Raw genomic sequence first — 16236 nt, 5'->3', positions numbered from 1 at the left:
TTCGCCATATTTTATTTATGAGAAGCAAGTTCAGCCCTAAGATCAGCTCACATGCATGGGGAAGAGACTCAGCTTCCACCTTTTAAAAATTTTGTGGATGTATTTTTTAAAACCACATTCTCCAACCAATTTCTCGGTGAATTCTACCGGATCCACCTTCAAAATCCTTCTAGATTCTTAACGTTTCCACTGTCCCTCTCCTGGTCCAGCGACCCGGGAGTCCATCGGCCGATGAGAAGGGACATACAACGTGGCATACGACTGAACATCATTCAGCCTTAAAAAGGAAGGAAACTGACGTGACTGCACTCACAAGAGGTCGCCAGAGGAGTCGCATCCATAGAGACAGGAAGTAGACGGTGGAGCCAGGGGCTGGGGGAGGGGAGGGGAGTGAGTGTTTAAGGGGGACAGAGTTTCAGTTTGGGACGATGAGAAAGTTCTGGAAACGGATGCTAGGGATGATAGCACAACAATGTGAGTGAACTTAAATGCCACTGAATGGTACACTTCAAATGGTTAGGATAAATTAAGATAAATTTTATGTCGTGTATATTTTACCAAAATTGAAAAATTTTTAAGTAGTTACTATCCAACCCTTCTATGGTGCTGACCGTGTCCCAGGCTCTGTGCTCAGATATGTTTCGCCTCATTTAATCCTCTCCATCGTCTCTGAGCCAGGGACATGATCATTACCCCCATTTTACAGGTGAGGCTCATAGAAGTGCAGAGACTTGCCCAAGTTCTCACAGCCAGGATTAGATCTCTGACCACTGTGCATACCGCCCCTCCCTGGACCACAGAGCCGCTTACCATTATTGCTTCAGCCAAGAAGGAAGGGACCCGTCACACAGATGCAGAGCTGAGGCCAGGGTCCCTCAACATCGGTCCCAGGCTGGGACGGGGACCCAGGAGGGTCTGAGCCCGCACAGCCACTGCAGGCCTGATGTGCGCAAAGGGGGCTTCTATACCAGCGAGTGCAGGGGCCTGCGCTGGCTGTGTGGGTTTGCGTCTTTCCTTATGCCGCTACTCTGGGCCTCAGTTTCCTGTGCCACAAAGCTTAAAAGGGTACTATGGAAGCATCCAATGGTAACGGGTCCCCGGGGGGCCAGGAGTCCAAAATACAGGCTTCTCGAACCTCCGTTTCTTCATTCGTAACATGAAGGTAATATTTAATAACAATAACTATTATTATTAATATTATTTTTTCGCCTCGGCAAGACTCGACATTTGGGGCTGGATTGTTCCCTGGGGCACTTTGGGGTGTCGAGTAGCATCCCTGGCCCCATTTATTCTATTCTAGGAGCACCCCCCTTAGTCAAGAAAACCAAAAATGTCTCCAGACCCCCAAGCATCGCCGAGGGGTTGAGAACCCCTGTTCACGTAACGCGGCTGGGGGCTGACACCGAGTTAGCCCGAGAGCAAATGCCACTGAGATTCCCAGCTCTTTATTTGCTGTGTGGCCCCAGGCATGAGCCTTGGTTTCACCATCTGTAAGCTCCCACTCATCACTCACCCCTCCCTCTTGAAGACCTGGGACCAAACAAGCCAATGTCTATAAACTGCATCGGCCAAAGTAAGCGGTCACTCACGAGCCTCCTGCTTATCCCAGGCTGAGGTTTTCTGGAAGATTCCGAGCCTCAGTCGCGGCCCCGGAACCCTCCCCCCCGGCTGCCTCCCCTCTGGGCCCCAGCTTCAGGGGACCACACAGGCGGGCGTTGGGAACACTTCCTGTGCGGTGGCCCGCGCTGCCCACGGACCAGGTGGGCCAACGGGAGAACACAGCTGGGGCCGCCCCACTTCCTGCCCCAGGAGGCGCCTCTCACGCTCCTTCGCCCCCACCCCAAAAATAACATCCCCCTCCCTCCCGGAACCAAAGCTGCCGGCACCAGCTGCAGCCTCCAACTCGGGGCACACAGGACAAGCGGGGGCCAGCAGCTGCCACCGTGATGCCTGCCCTGCTGGGAATGTCCTTTCCCCCACCGCATTCCAATCTCAAAGGGGTGACCTGGCCTCCCCCCTGGTCTGAGACACATGAGCTCTAAGCAGGCAGGGCCGGTGGGGGAGGGTTCTCCTTTGCCATCCTGCGTGACAGAGGGCCCTCTCTGGCCTGAACTCCCAGATCCGAAGTGCTTCTAATCTTCACCTCAAGGGACTATTTTGGGGGGTAAGGGGCTGGTTGCCAGGACAACAGTCCACCACCTCTGCCCGGAAACAAAGAAGCAGCCAGGAGAGCCAAGAATTGCATGTTCTTCCCCTGCCAACGTGACTGGCACATCCTGGCAGCTGGCACTCAGAGAGCCACAGTCCGACTGCTGGGTCTGGCCACCCCAGACAAGGCCATTCAAGGTGGGGGTGACAGGGGGGTGGCTGTGGCCTGGAGGGGGAGTGGCCCCTAGGCCTATGTCCTTCCGGTATCTTCTGATAAGGAAGCCTGTCTGCTCTGCCTACAGGACTTCGCGGAAAGGCCTGGGGGCCTCTGGCTCTGAGCTGGACGGGCCACCAGGGCCTAGGGGACAAAGGCCGCATGGAGGCCTTCCTGGCGAAGGGATCCTCGGCCCAGATTTCAGTGGGACCTGCCGGCCTGGGAGGCGCTGGCCCAGGGGACAGTGGGTCTTAACACATTTCCCCTCCCCCAAGCCCGCCACCGCCTCGCAGGCGGCAGTGGACAGCTGGCGCCATGTGGGGGGCGCGTAAGACGGGCCAGGGCCTGCATGCTAAAAGACCCTGGCTTCCCACGACGAGCCTGCCTGAGACAAAACCTTGCCTTCTGCCATCGGGCCACACTGGTCAGGCTGTGCCACTGGTGGGATCTGCAGCTCAGGAGGACACGGGACAGCCTATCAGAGCTGGGGGAGGGCTGCCGAAGGAAAAATACAGGCCACGCAGGTAAAGGAGGAATTTCTCAGCATAAGTATGTTCTTTGGGACACCTGGGACATACTTAAGGTAAAAGTATTCATTGCGTATCTAAATTCACGTTTAACTGGGTGTCCTGTATTTTTATGTGATAAATCTGTCATCCTAGGCCGGAGCTCTGGGAGAGGCAAAGCTGAGCTCACCTATGTCCCCCCGAACTCACTCCTTGGCTGGTCCCAGCCTCAGACATGGACAGCCCCGCCGTGTCTGCCCCACCCCCCCGACTCAGGGCCTCCAGCCATGTGACCTGACAGCCTCCCCTTCTGAACCCCAGCCTGTCCTCTACCCTCTGCAGTCTCTCTGCCCTCTGCCCCCACCCTGCAGTTCCGGCCATCGGCTCCCACCTGCCCCCCTACTGCCGATCCTTGCCTAGCTGGGCTGCCCCAAAAGCTTTCTGTCTCTCAGGAGCGGGCATGGGCCATAGCATCGGCCGGAGCCGGTCTCCCTCCCTCTTCTGCTTACCTGCCCTCCAGTGAAAGCCCAAGTCCTCCCGGACCCACACTGCCCTGTTTGTTCTGCCTCCATCCTCCTGCCTCACCCTTCTCTCTCCCCCTGGCCTCTGCTCATTTCGCCTTATGGACCTCCTGGCTGTTCCTCCAACACGCCAGGCACAGGCCTGCCTCAGGGCCTTTGCACCAGCTGTGACTGCTGCCTGGAGCACACCCTGTCCAGAGAGCCACACGGTTAAGTTCAACGGCCTCCCTGCCACTAGGCCTCAGTTCCAACGTCACCTCCCCAATAAGGTCTCCCTCGTCCACCTTATTTAAAATCGCAAACCACCCTGACTCCCCATCCTCCTTTCCCGCTGTATTTTTCTCTATGGCTCACACCTCCTTCTAATACATCACGTGACACGTGGTCTGTAGTTTGTCCCTGGCCCCTCCCCCTCCACGCGGGCAGGGGGTCTTCTCTGTCTGGCTCACTGCCGTATCCTCAGCAGGGCACGCACGAGGCACTTAGTAAACACTTCCTGAACGAACGAACACCACGGGGCTGGGGAGGTCCTCCTGCACCCGCCTCCACATTTCTAATCCCCCCTTTCCTTCAAGACTCACCCGAAGCGAGTCGGCTCATTTTCCTCTTCCGAGTCTCCTTCATCCTCAGGGCGGCCCGAGAGATTTTTCAGATACTCCAACCTGCCCATGCTGACCCTGTTCCAGAAGCTTCTGTGGCTCCTAGTGCTCTCAGGACTCTGCCAGCCTGACCCTTGCCCACCTCTCCTCCCCGACACCCCTGTCCCCACCTCCGGCCTCACTCTGCACCTTCGCACTCTGTTCCCCCTGCCTGGAATGACGCTCCTGTACCTTCACCTGCTGACTCCTATTCATCTCTCCTGCCTCGGCTTAGATCTCACCTCCTCCTGGAAGCCTTCCGGGAACCCCCACCCCCACCCACCTGGATCCAGCGCCTCGTCCGGCTCGACCATGCCTGTGCACCCCCATCGCGGCCCTGATCGCCCTCATTTTATCCACCTGGTCACCGGAGCCACTCGTCCATCAGACACAGGAGACCCCGCGAGGGCCCGCAACACTTTTAGGGACCCACAGAATGGTTTCATTTTAATTTCTCTTAATATCAAAGAAAAAATGAAAACAATGATACCAGTGCAGTTATAAAAGATTATTTGTAATATTTTTCACGGAAGGAGGGACCTGCAACAGCAGAAGCACCTTGGGCCCCCGAAGGTCTTAATGAGGCCCTGCTGGTCCCACATGCATCACCACACCAAACTATGAATGCCCGTGAAGGCGGAAGTGGAGACCCGGTCCCCAGGGCTGCCCAGCACCAGCCTGGCACACAGCAGGTGCTTAATAATTGTTGAATGGTTGAATATCCAGTGATCGCTGGTCCTCAATGCCAGGCCTGGCATGGCCAGGGTAGGGCTGCCATAATAAGAGATGCTTAATAAACAGATGGAAGCTAAGCAGGGTCGGGCCTGGTTAGTACTTGGATGGGACACCACCTAGGAAGACCAGGTGCTGTAGGCGTAAAAAATAAATTACAAAATAAGGGATTGTAAACTGACAAGTTCCTTGCAATCTGTGAGGTCAACCAAGGGTTGCCTCACCTAAAAAGAAATAAATGAAAAATAAAAATAAACGGGTGGATTGACAGAGGGAAAGGTGGGAGGGCAGAGAGGACACCTGGACCAGGTGAGACCAGCTGGGGCCAGCAGCGCCATCTTGTGGTACAATGCTGGCCTGCCTCTTCCTCCCCTCCACTCAGTGGAAAAGTACTTGAGTTTTCAGAGCCACAACTGGAAGGAGTTGGAACGGAGGAGGAAGGGGAGGGGGGAGGAAGGAGGAGGGAGGAGGGAGTGGAGGGGAGGGAGAGGCCAGGCAGGCAGAATCTCAGAAACAAAGACTCTGAAGACTGACCACCCTGGATCCAAACCCCCGGCTGCCCATATCTGGCTGTGTGACGGGGGGCGGTACACCACCTAATGGATCCTCCGCTCTCTCCTCCAGAAAGCTGGAAAAATCAAAATCAGGCCTCTGGATAATGTGATGAAATAGCGCAGAAAACAGCAGCTGCTTCTCACCTCCCACCCTGGGCTCCTGGACGGCTGATGCCCTTGAGGAGGTAGCTGAAGGCTACCGGCCATATCTCCCAAGGCTGGGAGGTGACAGTCCATGCCTAAGAGACATGGCTGGGGCAAAATGGGTGCAAAACTAGCAAAATAAAAAGAATGCCCGGCTCCGACTGAATTTCAGATCGACAATGAATAATACGCGAGTATAAGTGTATTCCAAATAGCACGTGTGGTAGACCCATACCTCCAAAATGCATTCATCGCTGACCTGAAATTCAAATTGAACTGGGCAGCCTGAGTTTTATCTGGCATCCCCGGTATCAGGGAGCCTGGGGAGGTAGGCAGGAAGGCTTCCAGGAGGAGGGGGCAGTGCTGGTGAGGAGAGAGGGGTACAGCTGCCCTTTCCTTCCCCTCCCCCACCCCATGTGCTCGCACACAGTGGCAAATGCCCTTGACTCCCCCTCGCAAGGGACTGGACGTGGCAGTTGATCCCCCCATACCAGGGAAGCAGGTGGGCATGACCGTTCTCCTTTCGTTCCGAAGATGGGGGGCAAAGTTACCAGGACTTTATTTTCCAAATCAGAATTGTGTTATAGCCCCTTGACCAGAAATATTTTGGCCACTTCCCAGCACGGAAGGCCACTCGGAAGCTGAAGGCTACCATGAATATCTCCCAGTGACTTTTGACCTGTGTGAGTTTGGACAAGTTACTTCACCTCTCTGAGCTCTAGACATCCCTGACCCCTTCTCTTCCACTCCTCCCCGTCTCACACTCTGCTCCAGCCGCATCGGCTTCCGGGCTGCACCTCCGACTCACCAGGCATAGTCCAGCCTCAGGGCCTTTGCACGTGCTGTTCCCTTCAACAGAAACACTCCTCCCAGATCTCTCCGTGGCTCCTTCCTCTCCTCCCTCGCTTCCGTGTTCAGGGCACTCAGCAAGGCCTCCCCTGAGCACCTGTTAAAGGTTGCAGCCTCTGCATCTTCGATGCCAGCCCCTTGTTTTTCTCAGGAGCACTTACCACCACCTGACCCAATATGCATTTTACTCACTTATCTTGTTTATTGTCCGTCTCTCCCACTGGGTGCTGAGCGCCACAAGGCCAGGATCTGTTTTACTGCTGTGTCCCCAGCGTCCAGCATAGCAGCTCATCAAAAACTGCCGAATAAATGAACAAGTGTAGGAAAAAAGGCCTGCAAGCAAATGTAAAGTGCGTATCTGTCATAGTCTATTGCTTCAACCTTTCGCTTGCAAATCTAACTGAAGGTAGCTACTTAAATGTTAATATTCAGCGTCTTGGTATGCAACAGCCACGGGGCACATATTGGATGGGACGGAATTCTAGGATGTTCCTAACATCTCAGAAAGCCCTACTGCACAACACGAGCATAGGCTCTCTCAAAAAAATACGCTTAGTCACAGGCACACAATTCTTCCTGTGTTCTTACCAGAAAGTCCCACCCCAACCCACGTAATTAGCGGAGGTGGCAAACTGCTGGCCCCTGGACTGGATAAGGTCCCAGATGGCCTTTATTTGGTCCAGTAGTTTTTCTAAGAGGCCACACATTGCTTCTACGGTCCGGAATTCCCGTGGATCCATGCATCCCGGGGTAGACCTCCACAAGGCTGCTTTCTGCCACTTGCTGCTACCCCATTTACCTCCTGCTTGGCCCGTAGGGACCTCTAAGTTTGAGACCTTGGTTTATAGACTGAGAGAACAGAGGCTGGTTTTTTAAAGGGGGAAAAAAAAACATCCCAGTGGGTTTGGCTTCAGGAAGGGGTTGATCCAGTAGCCGGATGCAGGCGTTGGCCCCTGCATTGCCCCTGGAGGCCGTCTCTGGGCCTCAGTTGTCTCATCTGTAAAATGGGGATAGAGGGACACATAGTTTGGGAGGATTGAGTGGCACTATAATGGTCGGGGCGGGCAGAAGGCGCTGGATATCTGTTCACCGCAATGGTTAAAGCTGTTCACTAAAGCTGGGTCGGGTCCGGCTCCTCACGCTCGCGCCCCCAGTGGGAGTGTGGCCCCTGACACGCCGAGTTCTCGCAGAGTCGGTTTGGCCACCAGAGAAGGCGGGGCCCGGGGGACCTCAGGGACGCATCGCCTCGCTCTAACAAGTGCATAGGGTCTCCAGGTGGGCCGGGGCGCCCTTGGCGTCGTATCGGGGTACCCGCCTCAACACCGGGCGCTGGGCGGAGGGCGCGTGCCCCTCCCCGCGACCGGGCGTCCAGCCCCTACAGGACTTCACTTGTGGCTCCAACGTTCAGGGCCGGGAGGGGGCGTGGCCTAAATGACCCCACTGCATTGGTCCTCCGGCCCGTCACTCCCAGGTGCCCGCCCCCCAATATAAAGGTCCGCCCTGGACTGGCCCAAGACAGTTTGGGAGTCAACTTTAAAGTCGTAGTCGCCGCACCCCGGACGTCCCGCTGACCGCGGTGAGAGGCGGGGGTGCCGGAATGCGGTAGGGGGGACGGTGACCGCGAGTCCTGGGGCGCCCCAGGGGAGGAAGGGGCGGGGAGGGCCTTCCCGGGGCCTCCGCTGGTCCCTACGGCCGGGGGGAGGGGTCTCCAGCCGCGGCTGAGCACCCCGCCCCGGCAAGTCAACTTCGGGAACTGGCTCAGACTTTCCAACTCTCTCCTCTCCGTTCGTGGGACTTTCGGTGGGGAGCTGCGAACGAGCCCTCTAGACGTGGCAGTATAAAGCGGGGTACGGATCCCCGGACTGAAACCACATCCTCTCCAAATTTAACGTGTGCTTTATTTGCAAACGCAGCTTGGAGGCTCGCCGACGCGGGTCCTGCACAGGAATTCCGCCCTCCCGGGCCCCCAGACCCCTCCCTCTCTTACCGGGGAGCAGTCCTTCTGCCCAGCACAGCCCGTCCCCTGCAGATGGTCTCACCTCCTGGGGCCCTCTCTCGCCCCGGCTTCTGACCCCCAGCTGCGGGCGGGGAGGTCACGAGCAAACCCCGCCCCCTTCCTCCGGATGGATGCGGCGCAGAGGCCTGCCCCTCCTGATCTGAGTCCTTGGGACCTATGTCAGGACTGAGACGAGGGCCCGGGCCTGGGACCTTGGACTCTGGGAACTTTGGAAGTTGGATCTTAGCGAATCCTGGCTGCAGCTGGAGGGCATTGCGACTCCATCCAGTTCCGGCCCACTCTTCCCTTGGCCGCTGGGGGCGACATCTGTCATAGTTGCCCCTGGTTAAACTTATTCGCGGAGGGATTGATGGACAGAGGGGATGAGAGGGGTGACCTCTAAGCTGCCAGGTGAGCTCACGCTCTGAGGAAGGTGAGTGGAGTAATAGGACTCAGGTGATGATCGCCAGGGGCGGGTGACTCCTCACCCCTAGTCATAAGCAGGGAGCCCATTCCTGGCTGGCTTCACCCTTCAGATCTGTTTACTGAGGAACTGCTCTGTGCCAGGCTGAGCGTCACGTGTGCCGCCTCTCCCCCAGTCCGCAGGGACTCCGAGCTAGGAGCGGTTATCCCCATTGTATGGATGTGGCGAGCAAGCTCCGAGGGGTTGCCGCCTTCCCCAGCTCCCACGTGAGTGGCAAAGCTGGGGTGAGAACCCGGTTTGGCCTCCAGAAGTGGTGCTCTCAAAACATCAGGTTCCACTTGGTGGAACACCTCTGGGCCCCCTTCCTCTCCAGCACATTCTCAGAATCAAGGTCAGAGGTTCTCAATAGGCTCACCCCAGAATTATCTGGGGGACCAGCTTTTAAGGCAGGCACTCCCGTTAGCCCCACTTTACAGGTGAGAGGACGCACCTTGCCCAGCATAGCACCCCCACGGCTCGTGTCTCCTGCAGACGTGTGCGTTAGATCCACCACCAGGGAAGCCTCCCTCGCCCTTCCCACACCTCTCGGTCTGACTCGATGGGTCTGCAGTGGGGCCAGTTTTTAGGCTTCATTTTGTTTGAACAGGTAATAGTATCTACCTGGCTCAAAAGCCAGAAGCCTGCCCCAGCTACCTGACCTTCCTCCCTGAAAAGTGGCCACTTTTCACAGTTTCCTGTGTCTCTTTGAAGATTCTGTGCAAATGCAAACACTTTTGCCTCATCCACACTCTGTCTCAACAATATCTTTGTCCATGTCAGTTACGTACAAATTGTCATTCTTTTGCCAGGCACTGGGCTAGCCCTTCAGGTTGTTGTTACCAGTGTCCTGTGGCGGCCACTGGTCCACCCTCACCTGCCCTCGTAGCAGTGTAAGTGGGGGACAGTCCTCGCAGTGAGGTTTCTAGGTCAAAGGGAAGATGCCTGTTGCCATCCACAGAGGTTTTTTGCACCATGGGTGTCTCTGGAGTACTGATACAGGTGAGAGTCCACGGAGAGCTGGCTGTACCCTGACCTTGCCCCTCAACGTGGGGCCCCAGATCAGGTGCATCAGCAGTACCTGGGAGCTCATTAGATAAAAATGCACTCTTGGGCTCTGCTGAATCAGCACCTGCTTTTGAACAGGGCCACGGATGTGTGTTCATGATTGAGAGGCAGGGCTTTCAGAAGTGGAGGCATGTCAGGGCAGGTGTGAACCCGGACTTCTCCCTGGAGGGAGGGGCCAGGCAGGCTGTACCCTGACCCATCCCTCTGTCCACAGTGCGTGCTTCTGAGACATGTCTACCAACGAGACAGAAGCCCCTGCCAACACCCATGTGACAGCAGAAGAACCGGTACAGCAGGTGAGGAACGGTTTAGGCTTCCCGCATCACGGCACCGTGGCCGGGAGCCAGGGAGCTGCTGCCAGCACTTTGGGGTCAAGAGAGATCTTTCCAAGTGGGTGAGGGAGAGCCAGCGGACAGAGCCCTAACAGGTGCCCCACTAACACATGGGGGCAGGAGAACTGGGGTGCGGGTTGAAACTGCCTGGCCCTCCCGTGCCCCCCGGCCAAATGTTTCCTACCTCTGGAGGCTCTTAGAGTCCCCCTTCCGGGAAGTCAGTCCCTGTTCCTACTCCCCTTCCCCAGTTTAAATCAAGGTTAATTTGTTAAGGTGTCGTCCGTGTACCGTGAAACGCTCCCTGAGGAAGGGCACACTGCTCAGCTATCTCTGGTGAACTGCCGAATTACGCCATCACCACCATACGGTTCTAGAACATTTTTCATCTCTCCCAAAAGAGACCCCACACCCATTAGCAGTCACCCCCCAGCCCCACTTCCTCCAGTAGCCACTCATCTAGCTTGTCGCTATGGATTTGCCTATTTTGGGTATTCTATAGAAACAGAAACATGACATGAGACCCTTCTGTGTCTGGCTTTCACTGAGTGACGTTTTAGAGGTTGTTCCGTGTCAGTGCTTCACTTCGTTTTTAAAATTGAAGTAAAATACACGTAACATAAAAATATACTATTCTGACCATTTTAAAGAGTACAGAGCAGTGGCGATAAGTACGTTCAGTGTGCAACCGTCCCCACTGCCGTCCATCCCCGCTATTAATAGTCCCATTCCCTCCCCACTCCCATGAATTCCAGAACTTTTTCCTACCCCAAAGGAAACCATCCCCACTATTAATAGCCCCATTCCCTCCGCCCAACGACCACTACTCCGCTTTCTGTCTATGGATTTACCTATTCTGGACGTTTCTTATAAATAGAATCATGAAATCATTTTATAAAACTTGAACCTTCTCTGTTAGGTACCTCATCAGTGGAATCATACAATATTTGTCCTTTTGTGTCTGGCATAATGTCCTCGAGTTTCATCCACATTGTAAGCGGGTATCAGAATTTCCTTCCTTTCTAAGGCTGAATAATAGTCCATTCTGTGGGCAGCGTGGGGAGGGGAGACAACATTTTATTTATGTCATGTCAGTGGACACTTGGGCTGCTTCCACATTTTAAGCTATTGTAAATAATGCTGCTATCAACATAAGTATGCAAATTGTGTGGGAGAGAGACAGAGCTGAGCAGGCTGCGTGGGCGCCAGCACCCGTCCTGGTCCCTGATTGGTTCATTTTTATGCAAATGAGGAATCCAAATTTGCAGTTTGATTGGTCCACATGGCATGGTCCTAACTGGTCAGAACCGTGCATCCTGATTGGTCATCATGGAGCCACTCTGGTCAATAAAGATGCAAATGAGGATGTAACTGTGCAGCTCCAATTGGACAGGGCAGGTCCCAACCCACTGGTGTAAACAGGATTCTGGAAAGTCCTTTATGAGGATAGGAACACAGTGCCAGAGGTTTGGCGGCTCAGTCCTGGCATCTCCGCGCTGCAGTGTGCCCGAGTGGCCTCTGTCGGCAGCGATTGCTGGACTCTGATTATTCATTTGGCCCCAGCTCACCACCAGGAGCCCTTCTTAGCTGATATGTTCTCTCTAGAGGTCCAGCACACTCAAGTACAAGTCTCGAGTGGATGTGCCGGGTAGATTCCCAGGAGTGGAATTGCTGGATCCCGTGGTAAATTTGTTACATTCTGAAGCAACCACATAGCCTTGTGGGTAAATCCTGGAGGCGGATGGCCTGAGTCCAAGGCCCAGCTTTGCCACTGGCTGGTTTTGTGACCTTGGGTGACTGGGCCTCAATTCGCCCATAGAATAAGATTTCCCATCTCCCAGGATTGCCGATTAAGTTATGCAAACAGCACCCGTGGGAGTTAGCACTTCTGCTGGCAGGCATTTTACACGCGTGATCTTTGCAGCCCAAGACAGAACGACTGTGTATTGTGTGGATGGGAAACCGAAGCTCAGAGTGGCTTATGGCAGCTACTCAGTTCTGTTCTTGGAGGGCAAAAGCAGCTGCATTCAGTGTATAAATGAATGGGTGTGGCTGTATGCCAATAAAACTTTATTTATAAAACCAAGTAGCAATAGAACAATTTTTTCCTTATTTATTGGGGTTACATGGTTAATAAAATCATATAGGTTTCAAGTGTACAATTCAATAATATGCCATATGTGTATTGCATCGTGTTCACCACCCAAAGTTAAATTTCCTTCCGTCACCATATAGTTGATGTTCCACTGCCCCTATCTACCTCCCCTCTTCCAAAAATATGGACTGCTTCGCGAATTTGCGTGTCGTCCTTGCTCAGGGGCCATGCCGGTCTTTCCTGTTCCAGTTTTAGATCATGTGCTGCAGAAGTGAGCGCATAATGGAATGTTATTCAGCCATATTAAGGAATGAAATTCTGACACATACTGCAGCATGGATGAAACTTAAGGCATGATGCTCAGTGCAATAATCCAGACGCAAAAGGACAAATATATGATTCCACTCACAGGAGGTCCTCAGAGGAGTCAAAACCATAGAGACAGGAAGTAAATGGTGGAGCCAGGGGCTGGGAGGAGGGAGGGAGGAGTGTATGGGACAGAGGGTCACTTCAGGAAGATGAGAAAGTCCTGGAGGTGGACGGTGGGGACGGTGGCACAGCATTGTGAGTGTCCTTAATGCCCGGTAAATTTTATGCTGTCTGTATTTTACTACAATTAAAAAGAAAACGTGAAGCACGGACACAGACTGCTGCTTGAACGAACCTTGAAAACATTACTCAGTGAAAGCCGGACACGAAAGGCTGCGGACTTTGCGATTCCATTTATTTGAGATTTTTGTGCAAAACCTCTTAAGATCCCAAATTCTTCCCGAAGAGGCAAATTCATAGAGACCGAAAGCAGATTAGCGGTTGCCAGGGGCTGTTAGGGGGTACGGGGCTCCTTTCTGGGGCAATGGAAATCTTCTGGAATCAGACAGTGGCGATAGTTGTACGACCTCACGAAAGCACTGGAAACCACTGAACTAGATGAGCTTTAAAAATGGTGAAATTTTTGATGCGCGAACTAGATCTCAATAAAGCTATTTGGGAAAAAAAACAGGTGTGGGCTGGACTTGGCCCGTGGGCCATAGTTTTCAGACCCGTTTCAGACCCTAAGCTTGGCGAGGGCCTGGCCCACAGTGGGCGTCGAGTGCATGTTCAAACAGATGAGCTGCAGTGCCAAAATAAGGGAAGCCATTGGCGAAAGCCCAAGGTTCCTGGCTTGTACATCTGCACGGGCGCAGGGCGGGGATGGGGGGCTGAGCCGTTTCTCTGGCCGGAGTAGGGGCGAAAGTGCAGGCCAGCTGAGTTTCAGGCCCAGCCCCACCGGGCACCCCAGCTGGCCTCAGCTACGTCTGTCTTGTAGCCCAGCGTGGTGGACCGCGTGGCCCACATGCCCCTTATCGGTGCCACCTGTAATATGGTGTCCACGGCCTACACCTCCACCAAGGAGAGCCACCCCCACGTCAAGACCGTCTGTGAAGTGGCGGAAAAAGGTGTGAAGACCCTCACAGAGGCTGCCATCAGCGGGGCCCAGCCCATCCTGTCCAAGCTGGAGCCTCAGAGTGAGTATGGAACCTCCCCTCCTGGCTGGCTCGAGGGTGTCTGCCCCACCCCGGGTCCTGTCCTCCCAAACCAGCAGCGGCTGACCTTCCCGGGGACCCGAGGGATGCTCACGTGTGGTAACTGTCCTGTTTTGGGCTTGCCTCGCCTCCTGCAGTCGCATTGGTCAGTGAATACGCCCACAAGGGGCTGGATAAGCTGGAGGAGAACCTGCCCATCCTGCAGCAGCAGACGGAGAAGGTAACCGGCATGAGCCAGCGGGAGCCCCCGCAGGGACAGGGACCCGCCTGGCTATCGAGTCTGTGGTCCACCTTAACTAGCGTAGACAAGTGTGACGGCTTACCCTCTGACACTCCTGTCCAGTAGCGCTTCCTCCCTGGGCAGTTGGCCGAATGTTCTAAACGCCAACCTGATCTGCTCAGAGCCCGCTCACGTCCTTCCCACCTTGCCCAGAGAAAAAGCCACAGCCCTCCCCACGACCCACGGGGCCCCGCCACCTCCCTGCCCTCGTCACCCACCTCGCTCGCCCCTCTCCAGCCTCACCGGCCTCCGTCCTCAGCACTCAGTTCCTCGTGTGCCCATAGGCACTGGACACAGGGAGACAGTCCTCGCCCTTATGGGACTTCTGTTCTGGGGAGGCAGGGAGAGCAGAGTCACCCGGCTCAGTCGTACCCCAGGGCCTGGGCCCGTGCGGTTCCTGCGCGGTGGTTTCTGGGTCTCTGTTCTGACCGCACCCCTTCAGAGGCCTCCCTTCCCTCCTAGGGCCCTGCCCGCGTAGCGCTGTCCAGTAGAACTTTCTCTGATGCACGTGTTCTTTCTGTGCACTGTCCGATGTGGACGCCACCAGCCGTACGAGGCTACCGCGTCCTTGGAATATACCTAGTGTGACTGAGGAACTCAGTTACCAATTTTAACGATCGTAAATTGAAACAGCTACTCTTAGTTTACAGCCATCGCCATCCGTTCTAGAATGCTTCATCACCCCGGGAAGAAACTTCACACCCTTTAGCTGTTACTCTCCTTCCCATCAAACACCTCGGCCCCTGGCAGCCGTGGATACCCCTGTCTCTGTGGATTTCCCCGTACCCGGATGTTTCCTATAAGTGGAACCATGTAATACGTTCATGGCCTTTTGCGTCTGGCTTCTCTCACTGAGCACAGTGTCCTCAGGGCTCGTCCACGTTGTAGCAGGTGTCAGAATGTCTTTACTCTCTAAGGCTGGGTAACATCCCATCGCATGAATGGACCCCGTTTGGTTTATCCATTCCTTTGTCACTAGATCACTCTGAGTTGCTTTTATCTTTTGGCCGTTGTGAGTCATGCTGCTCTGAACATGGATGTGTGAATACCTCTTTGAGATCCTGCTTTCCATCAAATTGTATTTAATTTTAATACGTTTAAATGGCCACGTGTAGCCAGTGGGTGATGTATCAGTGTGGCTCTGGGAGGGTGGAGGCATGGAGGAGGTGGGCGGTGCACCCGAGGCCACACAGCTGGAAGGTGTCAAGGCCAGGACTACCCAGGCCGCTGGCTCCTGAGCAAATGGTCTTCACCGTGACACTGGATTCATCGCCGACCCTCGAGAATCCCCCAGCGCTGGACCTCCTCCCCTGGGCCTCCTTGGAGATGGGCGTGTGGGGTGAGGGTACCCCAGCACGGAGGGAGTGCAGAGATGCTGATGCTGGCCTGTCTCTTAGGTCCTGGCAGACACCAAGGAACTTGTGTCATCTAAGGTATCGGGGGCCCGAGACGCCATGTCCAGCGCCAAGGACGCAGTGGCCGCCCGAGCGACAGGGGCAGCAGATGTGACCCGGCAAACCATGCAGAGTAGCATGGACATGACCAAGGGGATGGTGATCAGCGGTGTCCAGTTGGTGGGCCATATGGTGCTGAGCGGGGTGGATACGGTGCTGGGCAAGTCGGAGGAGTGGGCAGACAACCACCTGCCCATGACGGACTCCGAGCTGGGTGAGTGTGGCCCGCGGGCCAGCCCCCACCCCGACACCCCCACGCAGAGTCCATCGGTTTGAATGACATTTTAATGAACAAATAAATGGCTGGTGGGCGAGAGGAAGAACAGAGGAGAGTCTGAGTGATTTAATTCAGGGATCTGGACACCTGCTGAGTCCCGGGCCCTCTCCTAGACATACGGACACAAGCAGTGAGCAGGCTGGATGACGGAATCCATGACCAATTCTGGAAAGAAAAAACCGAAGGTGGGGCAGGCGGGGGCGGGGAGGGTTTCAGGACAGTGTGGGCTAGGGCAGCGTATGTTTAGAGGCCCCGTGGGAAGGTGGCATTTGAGCATAGAACTGGAGGTAGAAGGGAGCTAGCCATCTGAATACTTGGGTGAGGCCACAGCCCGTGCCAAGGCCCTGGGACAGGATCGTGCCTGGCGTGTTGGAGAAACAGCTGGGAGCCCCCTGTGGCTGGAGCAGAGTGGGCGAGGGGGCGAGAGGTAGGAGGGGAGGGCCGGGAG

General features: G+C 55.1%; 1 protein-coding gene, 1 long non-coding RNA gene and 1 other non-coding gene across 6 annotated transcripts in view; 1 reads left to right on the top strand and 2 right to left on the bottom strand.

Annotated features, from left to right (window-relative positions):
• The window catches only part of LOC120615411 (uncharacterized), a 17562-nt gene extending 9087 nt beyond the window's left edge, over positions 1-8475 (bottom strand). Inside the window, exons 1-2 of one of the 3 annotated variants that reach the window (XR_005656253.1) lie at positions 8294-8475; positions 6499-6604 (exon numbers count right to left, since the gene is read on the bottom strand). This is a non-coding gene — a long non-coding RNA (uncharacterized LOC120615411). Of the gene's footprint in view, positions 1-6498; positions 6640-8293 lie in introns of all 3 variants that reach the window. The other 2 variants (XR_005656254.1, XR_005656255.1) reach the window with 2 other exon arrangements.
• Positions 7785-16236, top strand: part of PLIN3 (perilipin 3) — a 15370-nt gene continuing 6918 nt past the window's right edge. The window contains exons 1-5 of one of the 2 annotated variants that reach the window (XM_039878429.1): positions 7785-7882; positions 10045-10126; positions 13561-13759; positions 13915-13997; positions 15455-15725. In XM_039878429.1, the coding sequence (XP_039734363.1) occupies positions 10061-10126; positions 13561-13759; positions 13915-13997; positions 15455-15725 (619 nt within the window). In that variant the 5' untranslated portion in view covers positions 7785-7882; positions 10045-10060. Of the gene's footprint in view, positions 7883-9590; positions 9765-10044; positions 10127-13560; positions 13760-13914; positions 13998-15454; positions 15726-16236 lie in introns of those variants that run through there. The other variant, XM_039878430.1, reaches the window with a different exon arrangement.
• On the bottom strand, positions 12432-12533 carry LOC120615485 (U6 spliceosomal RNA). Its single transcript, XR_005656284.1, has one exon. It is a non-coding gene; the product is annotated as a U6 spliceosomal RNA (small nuclear RNA).

The sequence above is a fragment of the Pteropus medius genome, unplaced genomic scaffold, assembly GCF_902729225.1.
Source record: "Pteropus medius unplaced genomic scaffold, Ma_sr-lr_union100, whole genome shotgun sequence".
In the NCBI taxonomy this organism is placed as follows: domain Eukaryota; kingdom Metazoa; phylum Chordata; class Mammalia; order Chiroptera; family Pteropodidae; genus Pteropus; species Pteropus medius.
Note: the sequence above shows the minus strand (reverse complement) of the source record. Positions and strands in the feature narration are given on the sequence as shown.